This window comes from Thalassophryne amazonica, chromosome 16, assembly GCF_902500255.1.
Source record: "Thalassophryne amazonica chromosome 16, fThaAma1.1, whole genome shotgun sequence".
Lineage (NCBI taxonomy): Eukaryota > Metazoa > Chordata > Actinopteri > Batrachoidiformes > Batrachoididae > Thalassophryne > Thalassophryne amazonica.
In genome coordinates this window covers 91056496-91078148 of record NC_047118.1, presented here as the reverse complement: position 1 = coordinate 91078148, position 21653 = coordinate 91056496, and the positions used below count along the sequence as shown (strand labels likewise).

The 21653-nt window shown below is 42.3% G+C and overlaps 2 protein-coding genes across 2 annotated transcripts in view; both read left to right on the top strand.

Annotated features, from left to right (window-relative positions):
- The window catches only part of si:dkeyp-72e1.9 (syntaxin-binding protein 4), a 375953-nt gene that overhangs the window by 168082 nt on the left and 186218 nt on the right, over window positions 1–21653 (top strand). The window contains exons 8-9 of the mRNA XM_034189933.1: window positions 15561–15678; window positions 20438–20579. Of these exons, the coding sequence (XP_034045824.1) occupies window positions 15561–15678; window positions 20438–20579 (260 nt within the window). The remainder of the gene's footprint in view (window positions 1–15560; window positions 15679–20437; window positions 20580–21653) is intronic.
- LOC117527539 (zinc finger CCCH domain-containing protein 13-like) lies at window positions 16364–17874 on the top strand. The gene is made up of 3 exons (XM_034189932.1): window positions 16364–17002; window positions 17048–17473; window positions 17553–17874. Exons 1-3 carry the CDS (start codon window positions 16384–16386, stop codon window positions 17684–17686), a joined length of 1179 nt encoding a protein of 392 aa, XP_034045823.1. The 5' UTR covers window positions 16364–16383; the 3' UTR covers window positions 17687–17874.

Sequence of the window (21653 nt, the reverse complement as noted above, 5' to 3'; positions counted from 1 at the left end):
CTTTCCTTTTTGCTAATGCTTATGTTATGTGTCGACGCGGGTTGAGGAGCGGACCTGCGTCAGACAGGACCCAGCGCTAAAAATAACCAGAAAGCGGTTCCAAACAGAAACTATTTATTATTCACCTGTGCTTAAAAGTGTAAAAACATAAAAACAACGTCCCTCTGGTGGAGTGATTCGTGGCTCGCTCTCCAGCGCCCGCAAGGATTAAAGCCGGCGTTCCTGGACTTCCTACCACCGCCAAACACCCCCCAGGTGGACACGACAAACTGATTCTCTGTGAAGCAAAGAGACAGTGAGGTAAGGCAACAGATACAACTATATCTTCCAATAAACACACGCTATCAGCAACACACTCAGGTCAGTGTCCTTTTTTTACTTTATGCAAATGAGCAGCTTCTCACAACAAGTGGAGGATCACTTATCCTTCACGCCACAGCAGTGAGAAGCAAACTGCACAATTCTCTTCACAATTCCAGTATACTGTGTAACAAAACACCAAGTTACTATCAACAATTACTTAAACACTTAATTACCTTTCGTGTGTGCTGACAGCATGTGTCCTCACCCCTCCCTGCTTCATGGGCTCGATGTGTCAAAACCTAGGCGCGGTCCTCAGCGTCTCACAAACGAACGTCACAAGGTCGAGTTCCCGGCAGTTCTGCTTGAATCACACATGACTTAAATGCAGAACGCCATCCAATTATCTGCTTCAGCTGCAAGTCGTCCAGGTTGCACGTGAGCACCACTCACAGGTGCTTTCCATGATGTTGATGAGGGTGAAGACTCTTCAGCCAGCACCTTCTTCACAGACAAATCAGCCCTCATGCCACCTGGAGAGCAAAGAAAAGAAAAGAACACCAAAACATTCAGCCACGCCCCCCCCAACACACAACAGCTTATAGTTAGGGCTGGATCAGGTGACCCTGAACCATCCCTTAGTTATGCTGCTATAGACGTAGACTGCTGGGGGGTTCCCATGATGCACTGTTTCTTTCTCTTTTTGCTCTGTATGCACCACTCTGCATTTAATCATTAGTGATCGATCTCTGCTCCCCTCCACAGCATGTCTTTTTCCTGGTTCTCTCCCTCAGCCTCAACCAGTCCCAGCAGAAGACTGCCCCTCCCTGAGCCTGGTTCTGCTGGAGGTTTCTTCCTGTTAAAAGGGAGTTTTTCCTTCCCACTGTAGCCAAGTGCTTGCTCACAGGGGGTCGTTTTGACTGTTGGGGTTTTACATAATTATTGTATGGCCTTGCCTTACAATATAAAGCGCCTTGGGGCAACTGTTTGTTGTGATTTGGCGCTATATAAAAAAAATTGATTGATTGATTGATATCTTTATGTTCTCTAATAGCCTGAGCCAAATGTTCAATAAAAAGTGCAGATAGGCTGGCACTGAGGGGGCAGCCCTGACGACAGCCCCTTTTCAAATATACAGTGTCAGAAAGGTCCCCATTAATCTTGATTCTGGCAGAGGGTGATTCATATAATGATTTTAGACAGTTGATTATGTTTGTGTTAAAACCAAATCTGTTGAGAGTTAAATAAAGATATTCCCAACTAACAGAATCAAATGCTTTTTCAGCGTCAAGGCTAATTGCTAATATTCATTTTATGAATAAGGTGAAGAGCACGTCTAATATTGTCATGAGTCTGTCTGTTGCATACAAAACCACACTGATCAGTGTCTGTCAGTTCTGGAATCAAAATCTCAAGCCTCTTAGCTAGTATTGTCGCAAATATGCGATAATCAATATTTAGAACGGATATTGGACGATAAGAACCACACTGTGTTTTATCTTTACCAGGTTTATGAATCACAGATATGACTGCTCTTCTCCAAGATGGTGGTACCTGTCCACCGTTTAAAATATAATTAAAACATTTTTTAGGCAAGGGACTATTTGATGTCTGAAGTGTTTGTACCATTCTGCTGGATAACCATCTTCTCCAGCCATTTTATTTCCTTTTAATTTAGAGATAGCTTTATTAATTTCTTCCTCTGTTATTTCTCTGTTTAACCTGGCATTTTGTTCAGTTCCTATAGATGGTAAATCAAGTTGGGAAAGAAAACGATTTATAATTTGCGGACTCTGTGAGTGAGGTTGAGTATATAACTGTTCATAATATGCAACAACAAATTTTTCAATACTCTTCAGTTCATGACATATTTTGTTGTCGATGGGGCTCTTCACCTTATTTACAAATCTATCCGTCTGCTGCTTACGTATTCTCCATGCAAGAAGTTTCTTCGATTTTGGGCCGTTTTCATAATAATTTTGCTTCATAAATTTAGATTTCTTCTCCATTTGATCCTCATATAGTCTATTCAAACTATGTTTTGTTTCATCAATCTTTTTTAGAGTAACACTGTCTTTATTTTTCATATGTTCCATTTCTAATACTTTTAATTTGTCAAGTATGTTTTAATACTGCTTTCTTTTTCTTTTTTCTTTAGTGAGGACCACATCATTAGTTTGCCCCTCAGCACTGCCTTTGAGGCATCCCACACAATACTAGGAGAGGTCTCCTCATTATTGTTATGGTCCACATAATCCTTAAACTCTCTTTCTACAATGTCATGAAATTTTTCATCTTTAAGAAGGCTTGTATTAAGCCTCCATAGAGTTTCCTTTTTATTGTTATCTAAATGGAGCGTCAAACAAACATCTGCGTGATCAGATACGTCTCTAATCCCTATAGTACAATTTATAATTCTGTGTCTGTCTGACATTAACATAAAAACATAATCTAATCTTGAGTATACTTGATGGGAATGTGAATAGAATGTATAACTTTTTCCAGATGGATGGACGTTTCTCCATACATCTATTAACCCTAATTTGTTAAGCATTTTCTTGGTAAAATTTGCTTCTGATTGAGACTTTTTAATTTTACTGGAAGAATCATTATAGGGGTTGAGACAAATGTTCCAGTCACCTGCACATATAAGTACCCCAGATGTTTCTGTGGCAATAAGGTCAAACATTTTCTTAATAATACCCTTGTCTTTACCTGGTGGTCTATATACATTTAACAATGTTACTTCTTTGTTGTCTATATGACTGTGTTGGAAGTCTCACAGGACATGTTGGGGCATGTCCAGCTGTTACACAATTTCTCGGATACTCACTCGACTGAAAGCCATCGAAAGCCATCTGAATCTTCTGAATGGTTTCCAACACGGAGGTGTTTTTTTTTGTTGCGCGCCATGAGCAGTTCCGTGCTGACGCGCGAAATCCTCCGCACGTCTTTCATTACAAAATCTCCTGTAACAGTGGAATGTGCCGCAAAAGTGCTATGTCCAGCTCTCTTGCCATTTCTGTGGTAGTCACACAATGTCCCGGATCAACACAGCATTCAGTTTAGAAATGATCTGGTCGATCCAGCCTGTCGATGGCCGCTCGGTGCACCACGCGCCCTCTGCCGCTGTGGGCCGTCTTTAAAAAGGTTTTAACAGTACTTAATCGGCGTGACGCCGACAGAATCTTCACTGAAATCCATCTGAACATCTGAATCTTTCGAATTGTTTCCAACTGCCTGTCTCTAACAGTTTCTGAAAAAAATTTCATGCAGCAAAGCAACAGCCTCTCAGCCATTTCACTGACAATAAAAATCCGATGAGGGGGCTGGACCAGTGCTCACTCAAAGCCTGCCCACAGGCGAATGAAGCAACCGACAGGCGTGAAAAAACTCATGCATGTGCACGAAGGTTCAAGCTTGGCTGACGTAATCACACGTGATTCAAATCCATATAGTTTTTGAAAAAAATTAAAAGATCCGTTACTTTTTGGACAGACCTCGTATTTGGATGTTTGTTCCCTCAGCCTCCTCCACAGTGCCATGGACTCTGATATTATTTCTGTGTGTCCGGGACTCGATGTCTGTCAGTTTGGTTTGTAGCTCTATCTGCAGTTGTAGTGTGTGCTCCAGTGCGTCTTTGACATCGGCACTGAACTCTTCCATGTCGGCCACTCTCTGCTCGGCTTCCTCAACTCTCTGTGTGACGTTGTTTAAATTGGCGTTGAGCTCATCCATACGGTTTACCGTTTCCTCTCTAAAGCCGCTCACCTCAGTCTTAAGAGTGTCGATTTTATCATTAAACTCGCTTTTGATGTCATCTTGGACATTTCTCAGCGCTGCCAAAATGTTAGCTTGGATAGCATCCATAGTCACGTTTTCGGCTAATTTGTTAGCATCAGGATTAGCCTCAATGATCTCTGCAGGTGCAGAGTCTCCTTCTTTCGCAGATTCTTGTAGATTTGTTCTAATCCTCTTCTTATTGCCCCCTGACATATGTATGATAACTTTTATCTGGACTGTAGTAGCTTTTTATCAGGGGGTCAACAGACCGTCGTGGAGCTAAGAAGTTATGCTGCTGCTTGCCTCCTCACATCCCGGAAGTCCCCACTTTCACTGTTTAAACACCTGTGATTAATTATTCCAATCATTTTAGATACACAATGATTTTAGATGATGTTACAATCATTAGATAATTTACAGGCTCCCAAAGACTGCATGTAAAACACACACACCCCATAGAAATAGACACATGTAGGGTGTCTATAAAAAAAGTATCCAAAAGTACTCTGAAATCTGAATACCAGGAAATGGTTTTACTGGGAAATAATGGAGTTGTTCTCATTTCAGGAACCCTAACGTCTGTTCTGCAAGACATTAAAGTTATGTGCAGCACATCTTAAGGGCTGACCCGCATCTCATTCCAGACAAAATTCAGTCTCAGAGTGAACTCACTCCCCAGCAAATAGCAAGAAGACTTGAATTTGCTCAGTGGTTTTCTGGAAAACTGGAGACGGATGATTTGTTTCTTAGGAAACTTCAGACAAGGTGAATCGATGAATCTGTGATTGATGATGCAGCCTGTGTGAGGAATCCATGTGCACGCACTAATCCAGGATTGGTGTCAGCTGGCTCGTAGCATCCGTGTCTGTGCATCCTGGTTTGGTCTCTGAGCATCCAATTGATCCTGGCCGCTCCTGTTGTGGATTCGATGAACTCAGTCATTCATCCTGGATGTCTGGTCTTGGAACCTCTGATCCTGTGAGACTGAAATGGTTTTTAACTGTTTAATGGTGTTTAATCCACCATTGTTGCAGAGATGAAAACTGAGATTTTCCAGACTTCCACCGTTTCCACAAAAAAATGAAAAATATTTTCTAAAAAGACCATCAAGCTGCCTTCAGGTTTAACCTTTACAACAACGTTTCCTGTTAAATATCAGTCTGAGAAACTGAGTGAACCGAAGAAGCAAGATGGAAAAAGTGCAGTCTGTGCAACATCGCCAAAGACCTGTAGTCATCTTCAGCATGTCCGTGAATAGTGTCGAGTGTCCCCGCGGGTGGAGCGCTGCACATCAGCACGTTCACATGGAACCCTTACACAGCCAAGCACTCATAAGAGAAGAGATTAATGCAGAGGTCAAAGGTCAGGTTATACAGATAATCAGTCATCTCAGCACCAGTGTCCATCTGCAGGTGGTCTTGTAACCCGGGTGAACAGCAGAAGGTCCAGAACACAGTCAATCAAGATACAGTGCAGAGGTCTGTCTGAGATCAGACAGATTAACCACATGACAAACAGAGCAGTGGCCACAGCTGAAACCCCCCACCCCCCACCCCCCGGGTAGAACCACATGAAATCTGTTTGTTTTTTTCTTAAGATTATTGCTGGATGTGGGTTGTGGTGTTTTTTTTTTTGGTGGCATGGGTGTTTTTAGAGGCATTTCCATTGGAAACTGTACCAGCTGCTCTGGTCAGATAAATGCTAATTATGTGGAAGATTCCTCAAGAACGCTGAAAGATACTGGCAAACAGACGATGAGAAGCTTCACAGAGGAAAGGCTTGTGAAGAGCAACCGGCAGAAATGTTTTTGGGATGCACAGCGAGGGATTCAGACAGCATCCTTTGTCGACCTGCAGAAGGTGGCGTCATTAGATAAGCAGTCAAAAATGTCAAAATATTAAATGGTCAAATATGCAGTGGTGGACATAGATAACCAAAAAATTAACTTCAATAACAGATAATCAGATAAAGATAAAACGATAAACCACCCAAAAATGTATCGGAAGTTACAGATAACCGATAAATTCCAGTATTGTCTCCTATACACTTGCAACTACTAACAAGCTGATTTTGAGTTTTAACACCACGATCACTTCTGGTATTATCAAAAGTGACAACAGACCCAAACAATGAGTCAGCACTTCTGTCTTTGAGCATCCTGCCCCCTGCTGGAAGCTCCTGTTTACTGCACTGCTTCCAGCACAGAAGCAAGCTGAGAGGAGCCACGAAGCCCAACTCTCTACTCAATCACAACGCTGCTGTCAGGCCGAGGTCTTGGAAAATAAAGCAGTGCTGAGTTATGGTTTGGTGTATAAATAAAATGAATACTGATAGAATAACTCCATTAATGTCAATTCTGTCATTTGTGCAAAGTTAAAATATAACATATATCTTTTAATGTTGAATAATGCACTAATTCTGAAGTTTTGTAACAAACACAGACAGATGGCATTCTGGGTAAAATGTGCCTCCACTAACACTGATTGGTTGACTCATTCATTTTATGTAAACCAACACGTTAATGTGACGTGTGTTGGTGTTTATAGATAAATGTGCTTTTGTAAAATATTCCATTTTTTATTTGTAAAAACAGGCATTTTCAAAAAAAAAAAAAAAAGCCAAGTTGTAATTAGATAACAGTCTGATATAACCGGTGTCAAAAATAAATAGAACACTGTCATGATCTACTGGTGCCAGACGTTCAGTACTTAAGCTGGGTTTACACTGTGCATGTTTTGGCCCTTTTTCAGCTGATTTTTCATTCGTGCGAGAATTTTTTGGATCGCACCGAGTCCTGCATTGTTTAGTATACATGGAGTAACGAGCTGCGTTTAACATCTCATGACCACCTCCTGATCGCCGATCGTATGGTCAGATGAAAATCAAACCTGTTTGATACTCTGGCTGGCCGTCGTGAGGGTATCCCGCTGCTGAAGCGCTACAAGCATCCAACCTCTCGCACTGTGCCTGTGCAAACACCACAGAGCTGTCTTGTAATGTTTTTTTTTTTAACTTTGATGTCTCCCATTGAGAATCTTTGTAAAAAATAAGAAATGTAAATTAAATTAGAAAAAAGCTTCTGTTTACGTTTTGCTTCTGGAAATGAGTCCGACATGTTGTTTTTGAATGTACAATGGGCCTCATGTATCAATCTTGCGCACTTGTGGCGTAAATTTACGGCGTAAACTTGAAATACACCAAAGTCGCCGTGACATGTATCAAGCAGTGTGCACCTGCCCATTTCTGGCGTACGCCTGACGTGATCTTGATAAATGCGGCGGGTGGAAACGATCGTAATTATAATAAATACGCCCATAAATATTCAGACTCCGCTTCAGACACACCCTCATTTTACGACATGGAAGACGGGAGACGGCAGTGAAAAAAAACTCCACCAATCACGACGCGTGCCAATAGGGCGCCAAAAGCGGCCGTCTTATCAATTGTTTTGTAGTATATAATCAATAAAGTGTTACAATGGTCCCTCATTAATCGCTGGAGTTACGTTCTAAAAAATATCCCGTAATACGTGAAACCGTGACGTAGTCAGCGTTATTTTTTATAATTATAGACGTTTCAAAGCTGTAAAACCCCTCACTACACAGTTTATACACTTTCTCAATCAGGCATGAACATTTTCTCACTTTTCTCTCGTGTGTAAACACTCTTAAATTCAAACCTTAGTAGGAAAATAAGACCAAACTGTTTTCAGGCCAAAACATTTGTTTGAGAAATAAAAATAGAACGTTTTCCTATAAATAATTATGATGGCATTTAGAACTAACAAATTAATTTTAACGATCAACCTACGAGGTCGGACACATAAGAAATTATTAATAGTGACTGACCAGTATGTCACAGATCGGGCCTCTGCGTCCTGACGCTGCGCCTTTTCCCACTCACATCTCGCTGCAGCAGGTGTCTGTGTGACAAACAGTTATGTGTAGTTGTTGGCGCTCTTTTCTCTTCTGGGCAACAAGATTCTTATAAACAGATACGTAGAACACAGAACACTGTAAAAAAAAAAAGACATGCAAAATTGGACTAAATACTCTGCGAGACTCCGAGGTCACAAAAGGTGAACGGTGTTATAGTGAGGGACCACTGTATTCTCTTTTCACGCCAATAATTCTTGACATGTGGATATTTGCTCGCTCAATTAATAAGACACGCCTAATCTGTCAGATTTCTTTATTTTTTAAATGTATTTCTGTATTTATTTTATTGTGAACCGAATGGAGACGACAAAACCTGGTTGCAGCACGAGCGAATTAAGGGAATGTCGAAACTACAGTTGTTATTATCAATTTCATTGTCTAAAACGATCACACCACATGAAGTTAAGCTCAGCGCTGCTCTGGCTCCAGGCTCCAAGTCTGGAGAAAAAGGCGAGCAGCGCTTTCTTTGCAGTCAGCGCTGTGACCACGGATCGTGCTCCATAACAATCCCGCAAAGGCGGGATTTGTATTGATTATTGTGTAGTATAATCAGGAAAGTGTTATTTATGTAACATATGCATTGATTTGTATAATGACACTGTTTATCATGTTGATCATCTTCATATCTATGTGGATTCCAGCGCTGGTTCATTTTGGTGTATAATTTACGCCACCTCTCGACCTGGTGTATATTTTCAGCGCAGCGTACGCCAACGACCACATTGATAAATGCCAAGTAGCGCAGCCGTTTTGGCGTACACCCCATATACGCTCAAATATCGCTGTATGCAACATTGATACAAGAGGCCCATTGTGTGTGAGAATGTGTGTGGCGGTGAATGGAGCTGTGGGCAGGCCTGGACACTGGACGTACGCACAATGATTGGATGATCAGTTGAAAGGCTGAATCCCGTTTTGATTGACAGCATTTTAAAATTTATTCCAAAGTGTTTTGTTTGAGCTATAAATCAGTCTGTTTTAAAGGCACACGTGAGATATCATGTTTATACAGGGCTACCAAACTAACATAAACAAACAAACAAACAAACAAAAACTTTGTACCGCAACCAAACAAAATGAGTCCAAATCTGCAGAACAACAATAGAAACGGACAAAACTGGTGATTTTGATGCCAGGACATTCACAGATTGCAGGCTTCAGGCCAGGGCCGGCCCAAGCCTTTATGGGGCCTTAAGCAGAATTTCATTTGGGGGCCCCCCTACCATCACCTCAGCACCAGATGCCTCATTATTCCATAGGCTACACTGTTATGTGTGTAACGTACCCACAATCATTAGCATTATTTGTAATTATCTTACATCATACAGGTGTCATTCTTCTTTTTAACCTTAAAGGGGTAGCAAACTCAATCAATCAATCAATCAATTTTTTTATATAGCGCCAAATCACAACAAACAGTTGCCCCAAGGCGCTTTATATTGTAAGGCAAGGCCATACAATAATTATGTAAAACCCCAACGGTCAAAACGACCCCCTGTGAGCAAGCACTTGGCTACAGTGGGAAGGAAAAACTCCCTTTTAACAGGAAGAAACCTCCAGCAGAACCAGGCTCAGGGAGGGGCAGTCTTCTGCTGGGACTGGTTGGGGCTGAGGGAGAGAACCAGGAAAATATGTTTTAATTAACTTCTACATACAGAGTGATGTATAAGTATGGCTCATTAATTTCACTATTTGAAAGTAACATCAGCAGGCAGGAGACTGCATTTATAGTAAACACGTTAAATAGTTTAATTTCTATCAGATGTGCAATGGTGTGCAAAATGTTCAATATCCAAATACAAAATAGAATCAAATGACATTCCAATTATCTTACAGAAAAATAAAGCTGTAATCAAAATTAAATACTTAAATAATAAATACAATACTTAATCTCCAAAATGAGCATCCATAGCTCTCTGCTGGACAATGTGAAACACCACATCAGTTTTAGAGATTTGTTCATATGTGTACAACATGAACACAAACTCAAAATCCTCCAGTTTCATCAGAAGGCCTTTGGCACAGTCTAATGTGTCATCATCCATGGACTTATCTGCAATGATCATCTCAAAGGTTTGCAGGAGGCATCATAATTGTTTGCCACAGTGCTCACTATCCGTGATGTGAAATTCCATCGACTAGGAGCATTTCTGGGCAACCTTGAGCAGCCTGCAGACTCAAGAAAAGGCATCCTCTTTGTGGATTTTGAGAAAAATGTGGCAAACCCAGAGAGTGATGCAAAAAATATTCTGCACTCAGATAAGCATTTAGCCCCCTGAGACAGAACCAGATTCAGTCTGTGAGCATAACAATGCACAAACATTGACCTGGGGGCTGTTGCTTTAACTTTGGCCTGCAAACCATTGAGAGCTGAGCTACTTTTCCTTTTGCACCAAATTAATCTGAGGAGTTGATCTGTCCTGCTGTTTAACTCTAAGTTTTTCTTCGTAAGGAAGACTATCAAATGGCTTCACCAAAATCTGGTCCACAACATTCAAATTGTCTGCCATTATGTGCAGCTTGCTAGCTCACTAGCTGGGACTGGCGCGAGGCTCGTGTGACGTTTGTCCGCCTGTGAGCGCTTTGTGACGGTGGAGGAGCTCAGCAGCACCCGCTGCTCGGTAGGAACAGAAACTGAGATAGAAGTCAGAAAGAGTGATAGAAGTCAGTCTGCAAACACAAGCAACTACAAAAAAACCCACCAGAAATAGAAGATCGATTTGTCGCTATTCGTTTTTAACAAAGAAAATGCCGCTAAGAAGATTAGGAAAGTCTCCGGTTCAACTCAGAACAGAATGAAAATTTAAAAAATGCTCCCACGGATGTTTACACCAAAAGATCGCTGATTCGCTCATTTCGCTGTCAATCAAAAAGGGATTCAGCCTCAGACAGATCATCCAATCATCATGCAGAAGCTGAGCGTCCGGGCCAGCCGAGGCCCGCCCACTGCCCCATAGACCCCCAGACACGCTGAGCGTCCGATGGGCGGGACAAAGGCCAGCATTTATCCAATGAGTCGTCTCGTTTCGCTGCAGCCTTTGTGTCACTATTGAAGTCTGTCACACTGTTTAAAGCGCTGTGAAGCTGCGGGTTTGAGTGAGAGGAAAGCCGCGTCGTTCCCAGTGATAAGAAGCTGATTCTAAACAAAAGTTGAGCGCGTTGTAGCGCATATTTAGTCAATGACATGTACACACAACAGTATATATTTGATCACTTATTTTTTGACATTTCAGGGGAAGCTGAGCTTCACTTGCAGTCGCCTCTGACTTTAAGACACCTAAAGCACTTTACACTAAACGAACGGAGCATTTCACAAATAATGACGACACAAATTGTAATATTGGACATGCAAACCTACCTTTGTCTTGTTTTTTCTCGTCTTCCAGCTTCTTCTTTTTTCTTTTCTCCGCTCCAGAGGGATAATTTCTTTTCTGAGACATGATTTACACACTTCATTCCTCACGATTAGTCATCGACCTCCTGACCCAAGCGGTGCATCTAAATTTGCCCAACGGTGGCAGCAGCCAACAGGAGGCATCAATTAACCTAGTATTGGTATTTTGTCAAAATGAATTTATTTTTTTCAGGTGTAATACAATTTCGTTTAAATTATTCAATATTATTTTAATTTATTTACTTTTTTATCACAACGTCTCGGTGCTCTCGGGGCCCCCTGGTGGCGTGGAGGTGTAGTTGGCGTATGCCTTGGGCCGGTGTCCCGTCGAGATGAGGTGCCTCGCGTAACTGCACATGCATGCACTGAAAAAAATTACTTGATGAAGTTCGCTTATTTTGATGGGCAAGTAAATGTATAAAAATCCCAGAAGAAGACCGTAGAGCATGTCCATAACTAATGTAAGCGCTAATCAATGTAGCAGGCGATGCTACAAGTTTACAAAGCCACATGCTGAGTAAATAAAGTCTTTTAAGAGAAAGGGTCTGTGCTGATCGTCTGAAACAGACTTGTGCATTTAAAATGAAGTAGTGTGTTCCCAGTGGTGGGCACAGATAACCAAAAAATTAACTTGGATAACAGATAACTGAAAAGTTATTTTTGATAAAGATAAACCACCCAAAAATGTATCCTAAGTTACAGACAATCGATAAATTCCAGTATTGGCTCTGGTACACTTGCAATTACTAAGAAACTGATAATATGCTCCGGTCAGGCAGTGGTCTTGAAAAATAAAGTCACACTAACTTATGGTTTTGTGAAAATACTGATAGAATAACTCCATTAATGTCAATTCTGTCATTTGTACAAAGTTAAAATATAACATATATCTTTTAATGTTGAAAAATGTACTAATTCTGAGGTTTTGTAACAAACACAGACCGCAAAGCATTCTGGGTACAAGTGCCTCTGCTAAACACTGATTGGTTCAGTCATTCGTTATGCAAACCAACACGTTAATGTGACGTGTGTATTGTGTTGGTTTAAAGATAAATGTGCTTTTGTAAAATATTTCATTTTTATTTGTAAAAACAGGCATTTTTATGGAGCCCTGGAAGTGTCATCACAAAATGTTTTGCATGTGGAGAGCATGTGCGCATGTTTTATTAATGCAGTGCACACATTTGATGATGTGTGCATGTTTTATTATGATGTTGTAAAACGTGCACTCAATATTAGTAAGTAAGTAAGTAAATTTATTTATATAGTGCCTTTCACAGACATAAGTCACAAAGCACTTCACAGGTTAAAATGCAATAATAAATAATAAAAACATAGATATAAAACAAAGGACAAGATTAACAATTGGTCAGTTCTGAAAAGCCTTATCTTGACACATAAATGTTGGCTTTACACTGTGCGTGTTTTGGCCATTTTTCAGATGATTTTTCATTCGTGCGAGAATTTTTTGGACTGAGTTTCAGGTTAATTGCGCGTCCTGCATTGTGTAGTGGAGCAACAAGCTTTAACATTTCACGACCACCTCCTGCTGCTGAAGAGCTACAAACATCCAACCGCAGAGCTGTCTTGTAATGTTTTTAAACTTAATTTGTAAAATAAATAAATAAATAAATAAAAAAAACATTTGCAAAGCCAAAAAGTTGATTTGACCACCATCTGATATAACTGGGTCAAAATAAATAGAACAGTGCTATCTACTGGTACCCAGAGGCTTAGTATAAAAAAAAAAAAAGGCGAAAATACTGCCATGAACACTACTGGCCAGTAGATGGCAGTAGCGGCCTTGAAAACTTGCCAAACATAATTCCAGATAATCCGTGTCTGCTACATTTAAGATGCGTGGAATTTAACAAATGCAAATACAGTAATGTCTATAATCCCAGAGAATATATTCACGAGAGTTTTATGCACTAGAGTTTAATGCTGTTGTCCGTGGAGCCTGAACAGAATGTCTGAAATGCATTTGTCTTTTCGTGAACGTCTGAGATTACCCTATGCTACCCATAATGCATTGCTGCCTGGCACAGGGTGTGCTCACAAAACCTTACAAATTAGCACATTACTTTAAAACAAAAACATATATCTGATATTTTCACTTTATAAACTTCAGACATGACAGTAATTTTAAATAACTTGTCCAAAATGAGTAGATTAAAATTTGAACCATAAGTTAAAAATGTATGCCTCTGGATGACTTGGTGATATTGCAATTATATCAGTATGGTGTTAAAGAAAATGATTTTATTTTGGTCACCAGTTCTCCTTTGTTTACAGAGGATAAAGTGGGTTTTTTTTCTGAAAACAGTTCTCTTCTGTTTGCAGAGTGTAGAGCAATATATCTATAAGGAAACTTTTAACAGGTAGGTCTCAACTGCTTTAAAGTTTTAACAATGTTTTTCACTGTTCAGCTTGGTTTACTACGTTATCAGTCTAAAAGTTATTGGATGGCAATTCATTGGAAGATAATTAGTCCGATGGTGGTTTAAGATAATCTGGTAATGAAAACATTATCTTCGATATTTATCTGTTATCGGATTATTGGAAGTGTGCCCACCACTGTGTTTCTATATATATATTTTTAAAAATGTCGTTTGCTCCACTGGCTGTTCACCTCCACAGATGAAGCGCCCTTCTCCGTGGTGAGTAGAGGAAAACAAAATGTGCATGCGCAGTTGCACATCGAGCGAGTTGCATCATCTCCACATGTGCAATTGCGCGACGCACCTCATCTCGATGGGTGACGTCTTCAAATCTGGGGTAGAGCGATGTGCGCATGCGCATGCATGCGCAGTAGCGCATCTCATCTCGACGTTCACCTCATCTCGACGGGACACCGGCTCTGCTTCAGGCACCAGATTAGATGTTATGTGCGATTGTTCTTCAGTAAGTTAGTGTTTAAGGTCATTGTTAATTAACATCCCGGTTCGCAACACAACATCAAAGTGTTCATGATTATAAGTCTGTCCAGTCACATTTGGCAATAATTTGTGGCCTGCTGCTGATGGACTTGATGGAAATTAGTGACGGAGAAACCGAAGCGTTTTGAACCACTGAATCAATATGAAGCAATGGTTTAGTGTTTCGAAGCTTTTGATACAATTAGGTATGGCAACATCTGCTCGCCAACATTTAACATAACATTTGCATGGAACAATAAGGGCAAGATGTCATGAAACAGTCAGGCTATGTTCTGTATGTTTAATAATAAAGGTTCTATGTGCTTCTTGAAAATTTTGACGGTATTTTTGTTTAAAAACATTAATAATATACTTGTGTTATAATCCCTGAAGAAGTCTTCCCAAGGGATTAACAAAGTTCTAAATAAGGTTCTATCTAATCTAATGTGATTGTGCCATCATAAAATACTGTATGTAATAGAGATATAAATTGTGAAATGCTTGTGCAACTAGGGACTGTTATGACCATTTTACATATTTGAACTTAGGTATAAATTGACAAATTTTTATGATCAAGCCAACAATGAGCTTCCCCTCTTTGACAGACCAGTAGCCGCCACTGATCAGTATGTATATAAAATGATAATTTTCTTGGTTATTTAACATGTGCATAGCTATATGTATACACATTTTACTTTGCACTGTAATGTTTTAATCAGTTACCATGTCATTTTTGGTAAAACCGTTACTAAACATAAAACAAAGCCTTCATGTTAATTTGTTTTGACGAATACCAGCACATATCATTGCCCAGTACGGTATGTCAACATATATGTCTCTGGAATGGTCCTGCCACCAAAATAAATCACCACAACCATTTTATTTATTTCTTATGTATTGTTCTTTAAAATTAAGATGGTTTCATTTTGTTCTACTGGGGGAGGGGTGCCTCAACAATTAGATTCCTTTTTCGGGAATAGCTACTAGACTAAAAGTAGTTTATCAAGCGGACAGGCCAATACGATCCAAATGAGCCCATACGAGGTTGAGGCCGGGGTCATGGAAGGCAAGAGGTCACAATTTAGAAACACGCTAGAGAGAGCTGAGCCCAAACTGAAGACAATCTGGTGTAGAGTGAACGGAGAGTACGGCAGAAAACTATTCTATTCTGTTCTCTTAATAAGCGCAACAAACATGTTTCCTTCCTGTCTTTGTGTCATTGTTAAGGAGGCCGATGTCTGGAGAGCACATCATCTGGATCATCGTCCCCCTCCCAGAGTCCGCTGCTGCTGAGTCCAGCTACTGCTCAGAACACATACAGTGGGTCCATGCTGCACTCCCTCAGGTAGCAAGAACACCCAGCATTCAGCGTTCAGGACGCACACACACACACACACACACACACACACACACACACACACACACACACACACACACACACACACACACACACACACACACACACACACACACACACACACACACACACACATCTATCTATGTAAAGTGTAAAGTTCCAGCCCCTCATGTATGTAGTATTAATGACATTATCCCACACACATTTGACTAAATTATGTCAAGTCATCCCACCACTCATTGTCAGGGCCCACTTCAGTTCCACAAAGTTCCTGTGCAGTCAGCCGATAGTTCTCAAACGAACTAACAACAACTGATTGACAAATGGAGACCAACAACCTGAGGGTGATGACGGGAAACCTGAAAACACACAGGGAGAAGTCACGAAACAGGCCAGACAGAGGGGCTGGAATGGAGGTCAGGAATCTGGACCAAGACAGAAACAGACAGACAAATGGGCAGGAGACCCAACCAAGACAGAAACAGACAGACAAATTGGTCGGAGACCCATCCAAGACAGAAACAGACAGACAAATGGGCAAGAGATCCAACCAAGACAGAAACAGACAGACAAATGGGCAGGAGATCCAACCAAGACAGAAACAGACAGACAAATGGGCAGGAGACCCAACCAAGACAGAAACAGACAGACAAATGGGCAAGCGATCCAACCAAGACAGAAACAGTTAGACAAATGGGCAGGAGACCCAACCAAGACAGAAACGGACAGACAAATGGCAGAGGACTCAACAAAGACAGAAACAGAGAGAAAAATGGGCAGGAGACCCAACCAAGACAGAAACAGACAGACAAATTGGTTGGAGATCCAACCAAGACAGAAACAGTTAGACAAATGGGCAGGAGACCCAACCAAGACAGAAACGGACAGACAAATGGCAGAGGACTCAACAAAGACAGAAAAATGGGCAGGAGACCCAACCGAGACAGAAACAGTCAGACAAATAGGCAGGAGATCCAAACAAGACAGACCACAGACAGGCAAATGGGCAGGAGACCCAACAAAGACAGAAACGGACAGACAAAAGGGCAGGAGACCCAACCAAGACAGAAATGGACAGACAAATGGACAGGAGACCCAACCAAGACAGAAGCGGTCAGACAAATGGGCAGGAGACCCAACCAAGACAGAAACGGACAGACAAATGGCAGAGGACTCAACAAAGACAGAAACAGACAGAAAAATGGGCAGGAGACCCAACCAAGACAGAAGCAGTCAGACAAATGGCAGGAGACCCAACCAAGACAGAAACGGACAGACAAATGGGCAGGAGACCCAACAAAGACAGAAACAGGCAGACAAATGGGCAGGAGATCCACCCAAGACAGACCACAGACAGGCAAATGGGCAGGAGACCCAACAAAGACAGAAACGGACAGACAAAAGGGCAGGAGACCCAACCAAGACAGAAATGGTCAGACAAATGGGCAGGAGACCCAACCAAGACAGAAACAGACAGACAAATGGGCAGGAGACCCAACCAAGACAGAAACAGACAGACAAATGGGCAGGAGACCCAACCAAGACAGAAACGGACAAACAAATGGGCAGAAGACTCAACAAAGACAGAAACAGACAGGCAAATGGGCAGGAGACCCAACCAAGACAGAAACAGACAGACAAATGGGCCGGAGACCCACCCAAGACAGAAACAGACAGACAAATGGGCAGGCGAATCAACCAAGACAGAAACAGACAGACAAATGGGCAGGAGACCCAACCAAGACAGACACAGACAGACAAATGGGCAAGAGACCCAACCAAGGCAGAAACAGTCAGACAAATGGGCAGGAGACCCAACCAAGACAGAAGCAGTCAGACAAATGGCAGGAGACCCAACCAAGACAGAAACGGACAGACAAATGGGCAGGAGACCCAACAAAGACAGAAACTGTCAGACAAATGGGCAGGAGACCCAACCAAGACAGAAACGGACAGACAAATGGGCAAGCGATCCAACCAAGACAGAAACAGTTAGACAAATGGGCAGGAGACCCAACCAAGACAGAAACGGACAGACAAATGGCAGAGGACTCAACAAAGACAGAAACAGACAGAAAAATGGGCAGGAGACCCAACCAAGACAGAAACAGACAGACAAATTGGTCGGAGATCCAACCAAGACAGAAACAGTTAGACAAATGGGCAGGAGACCCAACCAAGACAGAAACGGACAGACAAATGGCAGAGGACTCAACAAAGACAGAAACAGACAGAAAAATGGGCAGAGGACTCAACAAAGACAGAAACAGACAGAAAAATGGGCAGGAGACCCAACCAAGACAGAAACAGTCAGACAAATGGGCAGGAGATCCAAACAAGACAGACCACAGACAGGCAAATGGGCAGGAGACCCAACAAAGACAGAAACGGATAGACAAAAGGGCAGGAGACCCAACCAAGACAGAAATGGACAGACAAATGGACAGGAGACCCAACCAAGACAGAAGCAGTCAGACAAATGGGCAGGAGACCCACCCAAGACAGAAACGGACAGACAAATGGCAGAGGACTCAACAAAGACAGAAACAGACAGAAAAATGGGCAGGAGACCCAACCAAGACAGAAGCAGTCAGACAAATGGCAGGAGACCCAACCAAGACAGAAACAGTCAGACAAATGGGCAGGAGATCCACCCAAGACAGACCACAGACAGGCAAATGGGCAGGAGACCCAACAAAGACAGAAATGGACAGACAAAAGGGCAGGAGACCCAACCAAGACAGAAATGGTCAGACAAATGGGCAGGAGACCCAACCAAGACAGAAACAGACAGACAAATGGGCAGGAGACCCAACCAAGACAGAAACAGACAGACAAATGGGCAGAGGACTCAACAAAGACAGAAACAGACAGACAAATGGGCAGGAGACCCAACCAAGACAGAAACGGACAAACAAATGGGCAGAAGACTCAACAAAGACAGAAACAGACAGGCAAATGGGCAGGAGACCCAACCAAGACAGAAACAGACAGACAAATGGGCCGGAGACCCACCCAAGACAGAAACAGACAGACAAATGGGCAGGCGAATCAACCAAGACAGAAACAGACAGACAAATGGGCAGGAGACCCAACCAAGACAGACACAGACAGACAAATGGGCAGGAGACCCAACCAAGACAGACCCAGACAGACAAATGGGCAAGAGACCCAACCAAGGCAGAAACAGTCAGACAAATGGGCAGGAGACCCAACCAAGACAGAAGCAGTCAGACAAATGGCAGGAGACCCAACCAAGACAGAAACGGACAGACAAATGGGCAGGAGACCCAACAAAGACAGAAACTGTCAGACAAATGGGCAGGAGACCCAACCAAGACAGAAACGGACAGACAAATGGGCAGGAGACCCAACCAAGACAGAAACAGACAGACAAATGGGCAGAGGACTCAACAAAGACAGAAACAGACAGACAAATGGGCAGGAGACCCAACCAAGACAGAAACGGACAGACAATTGGGCAGGGGACCCAACCAAGGCAGAAACGGACAGACAAATAGGCAGGAGGTCCAACCAAGACAGAAACAGACAGACAAATGGGTAGGAGACCCAACCAAGAGAGAAACAGACAGACAAATGGGCAGGAGACCCAACCAAGACAAAAACAGACAGCCAAATGGGCAGGAGACTCAGCAAAGACAGAAATGAATGAACACAAATCAGGTCATTAAGTTTACTGGTGCTACAAGAGTACTGGGACTCTTCTGTAATGAAGACAAAACATCTGACAGAGCAGAGGTGGAACAGCTGGTGAGCTGGTGTGGGGACAGCAGTCTTTCCCATAATATCAGAGAGTTGGGTTTGGACATTAGAATAAAGGCTGAACTTCCACGGTAACATATTAGTGGTTCCCCTGTGGAGAGTGTCAGCAGCACAAAACTCTTGGGGGTCACCATCACTGTCACTACCTTCTACCACAGCACTGTTGAGAACGTCCTGTCAAGGTGCATCACATCTTGGTCTGGAAACTGCAGTGTATCTGTCCTCTGCTGGAGCTCTTGCCATCTGGCAGCAGACATCAGTCCACAAAAACAAGAACAGCCCAAATGTGCAGATGCTTCTTTCAGCAGGCATGAAGAATACAAAACATGTTTCCATGTCCAGAGAAACACAAGACATGGACAAAATATCAAACCCAACGCTCCCTCACAGTGTCAGTGGTCCTCCCGAGTCTCACTAAGTAACCACTGGTTTGATATTAAGTCTCCCCAGTGGGACCCAAAGATCCCCCACAGAGACCCTATGCCAAAGACATCCTGTCCCTGCCTTAGGTTGCTGGGTAGGGGCCAAATCTGAAAACCACACAGGAAGATGGTAAGCACCAGGACCCTAAAGACTTGGACCTTCATTCTCTGGCAGAGAAATCAACATCACCAAACACCTCTGACCTTTGACCACATGACTCCATAAGATATTCTTGGATCTCAAAGGCCAAGGATCCAGAGACATGAATGTCACTACTGAAATCAATGAATGTCTCTACAAGTCCAAGACAGACATTCACCACATACAGAGACACTTCTGATGGACGGGTCCAGGAACTTGATTATCAGAAGAGACCAAAACCAGCTGACAGACAGACAATAACCAAAGCATAACCTCCACAGTGAAGGAATAAATACATACATACTACGGCCTCCATGGGACCTTCTGCCATGCAGCATGCTGTCATCTTTTACATGAAGATGTGGACTTTATTTATTGGACATACGATGTGTGTTCTCAGTCATCCTGGTGAAAGGCTGATTCAGCTCATTTCTGTGGCACAAACCTGCAGTCTGGGCATCAGCATCAGTGGAGGCTCCAACCGGCCTGATGGTCCAGCTGTCTTCATCAAGGAGCTTTTGTCTGGAGGTGACCTGCACCGGGTAAGGACATGATCTCCATGTGGAACAGAAGATAGTTATTCTTTGTCAGGAGATGAAATATGTTAAAATATAAAAATATTTTCACTCTCAGTCTTCTTCTAATAAGCTGACTGTGTGTATGTGTGTGTGTGTGTTCGCTATGCATAGCCACTTTAATTAAGCAATCCACACCAAACTTGCTATGGTGACTGAGGGCACCAAGGGCCCTTAGGTTGAAAGCAAACATGCGCGACCACACACACACACACACACACACACACACACACACACACACACACACACACACACACACACACACACATTAGATCATGACCTGCTCACTGGAGTCCTTATTTTCACAGTTCACGTGGCGCTCAGGTCAGGTAGCAGCATCACACTTTATTTACAATCTGAATGGGCCAGCGCACGCCACGTGCGAGTTAAGGTGCACGTTTCTACAATTAAGCTGTACCTGTTGTGTGCCAGAGTGTTGCAGTGAGCTGACCTGCTGTCTCCTTTTTATCATCAGTCACTTGAGCCTCATGAATGTCACAAACTGCTCTGTGAAAATTAATGATGACAACATACCCACAATGCAACGCAACTTACTGCACCTTAACTAAAGTGACATGAAATATACAATGACATGGATAAAATTCATCTCTATTACCCGTGCAGAGAACGGGCAACTCAGCTAGCTGATTATAATTTACAGTTGTGGTCAGATGTTTCCACACACTCATCATGGTCATTTTCTTCTTCTAATGGTTTTGTTGAACTGTTCTTCTTATGGTTCTAATGGGACCCCCAAATGCAGAAATCCAGTAGGATATGTTCATAGTTAAAGGTCATATACAGATGCTCACAGTTCAAAGCACAGAGTCCAAAACTCTAACTGCAGGGTCAAAGGTCACAAAAGAAAACACAGGTCTACAACAGGACATCAGACCTGGAAGACAGAAACACAGAGAAAACACGAAAGCAAAAACAACTAATGAACCAGCAACCAGGACTCAGAGTTTAAATAGACTGGGAGGTGCATTCAAAGCTCTAACAGCAGTTGTGTAGAAACTGTTTTTCAGTCTGTTTGTTCTT